Consider the following 8,671-nt stretch of genomic DNA (forward strand, 5'->3'; position numbering starts at 1 on the left):
CGGTTGATCCACTTCACTCATACTCTGTCAAATCCAGTTCTTAATTTTTTTTTCTGATTGGTGATTCTAATTGAATTCTACTTGGTTACATATTTTTTATAGCTTAGATTATTATTTTTCCTGCCTATAGCTTGTAGTTTTATATTTTTGGTTTCTTTTGATCTTCATTTGTTCTCGCCTAAAGATACAATGTGGGTATTCCAATTTTTATTTTGGAAATAAATCTACCTGATTTGAATTCTACATTTTTAGAATTAAAATGAATTTCCAACAAATACTTACTCCTGAAAAACCTTCCCTCCTGCCTCCCCACAACCTATTTTTCCTCATGACTACAAATTTCAGTGATACCTAAATTTTAATGGGAAAGCAGAGCTTATTTAAGATCTTGACTCTTGAACGATAAATCATATGAAAGTTGGGAAATTGAAGAATTATGTGTACGTGACACATGCTCTGTAATGTATAAAGGGCATTCAAAAATTTTAAGTCACATGTTTTGTTGACAACATGAATTAAAACTCAAGAAGGAAAAGCTTTCAGTATTTCAGAGGTAAGTACCTGTTTGAAATTAATCTTAATTCTAAAACTGTAAAAATTTAACATAAATGTACTGACTTCCCTGAAACAAATTGGGTACTGTTTAATGCACTTTTTATTTAATTAGCATACCATGTCTTCTGTTGTGACTAGTAGTGAAAAAATTGACACTTCAGCAAATAGCTGAATTAAAGAAGAATGAATGAAGAAACTGAAGAGTTTCCAGGGCAACTTCTTCATCAAGCTGCTCTCTGGGGCAATTCAGATTTGTTAGAAGACCTTCTTCATGGAGATCAGGTATGTTAAATCATGAAATGATTTTTTTTACATGTGCAGTAAGATATACAAAATTGTACTTGAAGTTTTAGGCATCATTTCATAATCCAATGAGTGATATAATGTAACAAAAAAGAAAAATAATTATGTTTTCAAAAATAATGAAGAAAAATATTCAACCTGTAACAGTGCAAAACAAATACAGGTGTGGAAGAAACCACAACATTTATATGGTTGATGTCAAGGTGATTATAATATTTTGAGATGATATTTTATCTCCTTTAAAATGTTTGAAACCTTTGAAAATAATGAGTGTTAATTAATTCTACTTTATAAGAACAATATTTCAGATCTTTGTTTTTCCAGGTTAAGACTACGGAACTGTTTCATTCATTGTAGAACATGTTCATTATGATGGCCATCATTATGCATTTTAGCCTAAAATTACAGTTTCCATTATAAAAAAGATTCAGCAAAGGATGGCAAGGCCAATATCAGACCACAAAATTTGACATGTATGTGGATATTGGATTTTAAGACCAAGTTTTGTTTAATTTTTAATAGACGAGAAGGGGTCATTTGGCCCATCTTGGCTACCCATTTTCTACTACTACTACTGTACTCCTTTAATAATGCAACTTCTATCACACGGGGGCAAACTGTCCCATAAGTTGACCAACCAGTTAGGAAAGAAACACTGCCTTAATGAGAGTTATGTCTGAGTTTGCATTATCTTAAACGTGTGTCTTTTAGTTTTACTGCCTGCAAAATTGTTTATGAAAAAATCATCAGCATTTATGTAACAATCTTACATACCTCACTCGTGTCCTCCACTTGAGTCCTTACCTCAAGAGAGATTTAACCAATCTCCTTGTTCCTTCATACCTATAATTATCCTGAACTCTTTCCAAGAACTCAACACCCTTTATTAAACAAGGAGATTAAAACTGAACATGCTTATAATATTTCATATTAGGTCTAACCAGTACATCATAGAGTGAATTGATGATTTCTTGTAATTGCTCATAACCTTTTACCAAAGAACATGAGTAAAGTTAGGCTTCATGATCAGAGTAATGTAGTTTGTTCAATATTTTAAATTTAGGCTTAGCAAAAATATCTATTAATAGTATAGTATTTTAAGTAAATAAAATATGGGACATCAAGAAGTTTTTTGGACCATCAAAGATGTACTAAATCCCAACATCCTTAAACAAACAAAAATGTACTAATCACTGTATATCCAGCCCTCATCCCCTCCCACTCTAAATTTTCTTAAACTCCTGTAAAGTTGCAGCCTCTGCCACTCTAGATGGCACTTTGTTCTGCATATGTATGAGAATGGATATATAAAACTGCCTCAAATAAAATGTGTCTGCCTTTACTGAATCTTAAGTTTATGACCTTTTGTCTTACTCACCTCAGAATTCAGCACAAAAACAACAGCTAACTGAAGCCCCTGTATTTTCAGTTTACCTCCTCTGGGATCTGAACATCTACTCACGTGTTTGCCATGCGTGTTGACCCGTGAAGGGTAGGAGAGGATACTGGTGGTTGAGTGGTGTCTGGGGCACTGCAACACACCACCTTGGCCTTAAATTCCTGTATACAGGTAGCCTTGGGTCAATCAGCTGGTCTTGTATGGCTAGAGTCAACTGAGTACTAGTGTTGGGCATTCTCAACAGGTATTGTGGACATTGTGTCTGGTGCTGGTGTTTGAGTATAGTGCTCATAAAGCCTTGGCATTGCTGCAGTGTCCTTGTTTGGCATTGTAGTGTGTCCCCTCATAGGACTCCATGGTGGATGGGTTCAGTGAGCACTGAACCATTCTCCATTTACTATGGATCCCCCAAATCTTCAACAAAATAAAATAGTGAAACACAGCTCATTGGTAACCGACCACACCTTGAAGACTCTTGATCTTCAGTCTTCAACTCATCTTGCTCCTGTACCTCGTTTTTTGATCTTACATTTCTTGTCAGAAAAACCTTCAGGGCAAATGTCTCCCCTTTTTATTCAGAAGGGATTAGAGGGGCTTGCTGGCTCTCCAAAGTCAGTCAAGAAGCTACATTCTGGGGATATCTTGGTGGAAACATCTACACCAAAACACTCTTGAATTTGAAGGCCATGGGGGATATACCCATTGAGGCTACTTCATATGCTACTTTGAATTCCTCACAAGAAGTTATTGTTGAGAGGGAATCCATGTAGGAGATCCCTGCTAGTTTCTCCAGCCAAGGAGTTTCTGCAGTGCGACATATCTCCACTTGTAAAGAAGGAATTATGCTGCCTACCAGTGTTCTTATTTGATACTTACATTGCCACATCCAACTGCCACTGTAAAGGTTGGTTATCTGAACTGTAAGGTATGGCCATATATTCCTTGATATGTTTCCCATGATATCCTCATCCTTAGTGGTCTCCAGCCTGCCAGCAGGCACGGAAGGCTCAGAAACAGGCCTTGGATACTTTTTGCAGGTATCCCACTTTTTTGAACAGCATCGCTTTCCAGCGAGCTCATGCCCATGCTTGGCAGGTCAGACATCAAAGCCAAAACGATTCTTGGATTAAATTTACATCTAGCATCTATTCTACCACCAGTTCTAAAGTTATATGGGACAAGATTTGGAAGGTGAATGGGCGGTATTCTTACCACCTCCTTTCCATCTTGCTCTCCAATGGCCAGGAAGCTGCTGATGTACAGAGCATTGCCAATACTCTCAGTGAGAACTTTGCTTATCTTTCCAGCACTTCTTTTTCTTCTCCTGGGAACTTGGCCATCAAGTCTCAGGCAGAGCAATTGCCACTTTCCTTTTGGGCCAATAGTCTCTGTGACTAACCGCCCCTCACTTGGGTGGAACTCAAACATCGGTCTGGCAGTACATTGGCCGGACCTGAAGATGCTCACTATGAGTTGCTGTGCCATCTCTCTCCTGCTTCTCTTGCTATTTTCTGGTTGATTTTAACTGGATCTGGCAGGAGAACATTTTTCCTGATGCTTGGCACCAGACTATTGTCCTTCCTTTTTCTAAGCCTGGGAATGATCCCAAGATTTCTTCTAATTATCGTCCAGTTGCTTTGACTAGCTCTGTCTGTAAGGTGTTAGAGAGGATGGTTAATGCTTGTCTTGAATCAAACAACCTTGCCCACCCAGTGTGTGTTCTTTCCACAGCACTCCACTGTGGACCACCTGATTCGGCTTGAAACCTCGATCAGGTAAGCCTTTCTCAAGAGGGAACATCTTGTTTCTGTTTTCTTTGATGTTGAGAAGGCTTACGACACTGTGTGGAGGTACAGCATTTTGTGGGACTTCCACTCATATGGGTTGGTTGGCCATCTACTCATTTTTATTAAGAACTGTTTACTCGATAAGCGATTCCGAGTCCATGTGGGTTCAACATTTTCCCGTTCTTTCACACAGGAACTTGGAGTCCCTCCGGTGCTGTGTCTTGAGTGTCACACTTTTCAGTATCTAGATCAGTGCTATCACTACACAACTTCCTCCTACTGTTGCTAATAGACTCTATGTTGATGACTTCCACATCTCGTGTAGGTCATTGAACATGAGGTTTATTAAGTGACAGCTTCAGACTGCCCTCAATCGCTTGTTGAAGTGGACCACAGCAAATGGTTTTACCTTTTCTTTTTCCAAAACCGTTTGCATGCATTTTGCCAACAAAGGGGTCTACACCCCGATCCCAAACTCCGTCTCCATGATATTGTTCTTTCCGTGGTCCCTGAAGCAAAGTTCTTGAGGCTTATCTTTGACCATAAGCTTACTTTCATTCCTCACATAAAGCAGCTACGTGTCAAGTGTATAAGGGCGCCATACATTCTCCATGTCCTCTCTTCCACCTCTTGGGGAGTGGATCAATGTTCTGTGCTCAAGATCTATTGTGCCCTTATATGATCCAAACTGGACTATAGGTCTCTGGTCTTACTAGGATCTCAGCTTTGAAGATGCTGAACCCCATTCACCATCTTGGGCTTCAGCTCTGCACGGGGGCTTTCCACACTTCTCCAGTCCAGAGTTTGTACACTGAGTCCCACAAACCTCCTCTTCACCTCTACCATTTGCAACTTTCACTACAGTACACTACCAAGCTTCAATCCTTACCACAGCATCCTACCTGAGATTGTGTCTTTCTTCCTCGGTGGATTGTACTCTTTCAGAACAGACAGTCTGCAATTCCTACCTTTGGCCTTTGTATCCAGGCACAACTGGCTGAATTGGGTCTAGCATTGGATGATCAGCCCATTCCACCTTGGCTTATTACCATCCCCAAATGTGACCTATCCTTGAGTCATCTGAGGAATGCCGATACTCCTTATTGGAAGTACCGTATTTTCTTTGCTGAACAGCTTTCAAACCATTCTTCTATTCTTGTATTTACGGATAGTTCGAAATCTGGTGACTTTGTGGGCTCTGCCATGGTTGGTTGTGGCTCACAGGATCCGCTTTATTGTTTCTGTGTTCACTGCTGAGTTGTATGCCATTTCTTTTGCCCTGGATCATGTAGAAGCTATGCAGTACAGCAATTGTAGTATTTACACTGACTCTTAGCTCCATACTGGCCCTGGAACCACTTAATGTTAGTTCTCACCCTGTTCTCATCCATATTCAACAACGACTGGCCCATTTTTCCCTATCTTCTATTAGTATCCAGTTTTTCTGTATACCTGGCCATGTTGGTATTTGCGGGAACAAGCTTGCTGAAACTGAAGCTTAGTCTGTCTGCTCTGGTGCTGTCACGGCTGTGCCTATCCCATATATATGGACTACAGTCCTTTCTTCAAGGCACAGCTTTGCGCCAGTTGGCAGTTGACTTGGGGTGAGCAACATCATAACAAGCTTTTCCAGATCAAAACTTCTGTTGCTCTTTGGCTGTCTTGTTTCCATAAAGATTGGAAGGAAGTTGTCCTGACTAGGCTATGCTTTGGTCATGATTTTTTAACTCAGTTTTCTTTTATCTGGTACTGACCACTAGTGTGTAGCCTATATGACACTGAAGTCACAGTAGCCCATTGGTGATGGTGACAATATCATACTTGATTATATTTTATCAGTTTTATGAGCCACTGGCCTTTTTAGTTCTATTCAAATATTTTATCTGAATTTTGGACATTGTTTGGTTTTAACTCTATTTATTTTTTACATTTTATAACTGTTTTACTTTCACGGTTTTTACCTTTTTTTTTTTTTTTTGTGAAGAAAGCCTGGTTGCTTTGCACCAAAAAATTGCAACCGACCAAACAACCTAACTAGAGCTTATCAATTTATTTAACAATTATAAATACTACACCTTCGTTAGTCCTGACTCTTCTGAAGAGGTAACAAGTTAAAAGATCTCAATATATCCTCATAAGGCAAAACAATATCAATTCCAAAATCATCCTAGAAGACCTCCTCTGGATCCTTTCTCACAACTGAATGAATGTCTTTTTTAACATAAGGATACCAGTAACTTAGAAAATGAAACCATGGTCTCTTTACACTTCTAGTCAATCATCTTATATATAAAACTCAAAATTCTTAACTTTACTACTTACAATAGAACACTGTCATGCAGACTTAAGACTTATATCAACCAATACCCCAAGATCCTTTTCTTTGTTGAAATCAATTAAAAGGATTTCTATCTTAATTTTATGTCACTTATATTATGATAATCATTAATATCCTTGCATCCTTTGTAATTAAATACCATCTGCCATGTGGTTCTACAGCCAATTTAAGTGTCTTTATAATCATACCATCTTCATTACATCCAGCTAGACCTAAGATTTTTAGAATGAAAAGTGAGGACTGATATAATGAAAAACACCCAATTGCACAAATGTTTTGGATTGTACTTAATCCATCTTCAATGTGTTCTACAGAATTAAAATGAATATAAGATAAGGATGCATGTGTGTGTGTGTGTGTGTGTGTGTGTGTGTATATATATATATATATATATGCATATACACAATGATTTTCCTACTAGCACAATAACAAGTTGACAAAATATATGTCAAAACACTAAGCTTATATAGAATGAGGAGGCTGAAAGAAAAAAAGTATTAATCAAATAAAACTAATAGATAGCAAGGCAGGGTGAGTTAAAGTAATTTTAGTTGTAGGGAATGTAGGTTGTTGTTAAGAACAGGTGATTTTTATTGATTAAGATACTTTCTTTTACAAGAAGCTAGATTTGATTTACTAGTGGCAAATGTTTTAAAATTGGTTTAAATTGAGTCTTCAAGAACACCCCTTTAGAGATGTGTCATCTGAAAACAAACTGGATACTAATCCAAAATGTTTGAAAATAATTCATCACATCAGCCATATTTATTTTTATTTGAAAACTGTTTCCATCCTTAATAATCAGTCATTACAGTTTTATTAAGACATACATCATTAGAAAAATTAAGTTCTAAACTATTAGCATCATTAATATAAATGAGGAATAGCAAGGGCCCTAGCAGAGATCCTGTAACATAAGTCTAGTTATATTGAAACTTCTGTAATAACAACTTTCAGCTTCCTCCCATCCCGCTAACATTTCTTGTAACTGAATTATCCCTATGCAGACTCAAATGTAGCTTTGCATGAAATGTCACACAAACCAAACCAAAAAACAAAATGCAGACTCAGGTAATTTTTTGACAAATCTTCTCTTTAACAACTTATCTAATAATCTGAAAGTTCAAGCAAACAAAATATTTTCTTTGTCCTCATCCAAATAATAAGTAACATTCTAAAAAAAAAGGTTAATAGACAAATAAGACAGTCTTCCTTTTCTGCATCCATGTTGGTTGTCTGAAATAATTTTGAATTTTGTAAACTTATCCCAGAAATCTGGTTCTTAACATCTTTTGAAGCTACATATATATTTAGCTCCAGAATTTTAATATATTAAAACTTTTTTTTTTCTGACATCATCTAGCTTAAAATCCTTTTTTTACACACCAAACACCTTCTAATGATTGGGAATTTTCCTCAAAACATATTTTCAAGATCAAGAATCAAACGAAAATCCTCTCATTTGAAAACTGATGAGAAAACATAATTTATTAGCTTATCAGTCTCATAATCAACATCAAAACTCTACTCCCATTCTTATATTTTGTTTACAAAATAAATCCTTACTATTAATTCTAACACTGTGCCAACTATTCATCTTAAGCATTTTTGAAATTCTAATTTCATTTTTAATTAATTCCTTAACTTTTTTGGTGTCCATTATGCAAACCAAATGAATAATTTTTTCCAAACAAATCCTCATGGTCAGTAATGCAGTAAGTATCCTCTAGAGTGAAAACTGATGAAAACATTTAAGATTTCTATATTCTCATAGTCATCAACAATAACAACAAAATGTCAATCTCCTCTTAAATACCCAGTTCCAATTCCCAAATTATGTTTATAAAAGAAATCCCTTCTGTTATTTCTAAAATTATAGTTAACTTTTCATCATATGAGCCATTTCTGATAGCCTAATTACCTTTTATAGCTAATTATCTAATTCTTCTGTAGTCCTGTGTGTAAACCAAATGAATGAAGTCCATGGGTGCACAGTAGATGATTTCACAGTCACTTCAGATGATGAGAGAGCATCAACACTGATTTGACTTTCATTGTTCGTAGAAATACTACTCTGTATTTTCCATTGCACTTTATCCTGATGTAGCAATACCTTTTTAGCATCCTAGTCATGCAGTTTAGGAATTTCATTTATTATATTTGTTGTTCACCTTTGTTTTTATGTATACTTTGTTATGTTTAAATTTCTTTTAATTTCATAAACCTGTTATAACTGTAAAGCCTAATATATATATAAATAAAAAAAAAAAAAAAAAAAATTTTTTTTAG

General features: G+C 36.3%; 1 protein-coding gene across 1 annotated transcript in view; it reads left to right on the forward strand.

The window, feature by feature from the left end:
- LOC106462914 (leucine-rich repeat serine/threonine-protein kinase 1-like) overlaps positions 1 to 8,671 on the forward strand; it is a 257,033-nt gene that overhangs the window by 17,999 nt on the left and 230,363 nt on the right. Inside the window, exon 2 of the mRNA XM_022390319.1 lies at positions 668 to 837. Within this exon, the coding sequence (XP_022246027.1) occupies positions 739 to 837 (99 nt within the window). The 5' untranslated portion in view covers positions 668 to 738. The remainder of the gene's footprint in view (positions 1 to 667; positions 838 to 8,671) is intronic.

Source organism: Limulus polyphemus, unplaced genomic scaffold, assembly GCF_000517525.1.
Source record: "Limulus polyphemus unplaced genomic scaffold, Limulus_polyphemus-2.1.2 Scaffold1281, whole genome shotgun sequence".
NCBI lineage: Eukaryota > Metazoa > Arthropoda > Merostomata > Xiphosura > Limulidae > Limulus > Limulus polyphemus.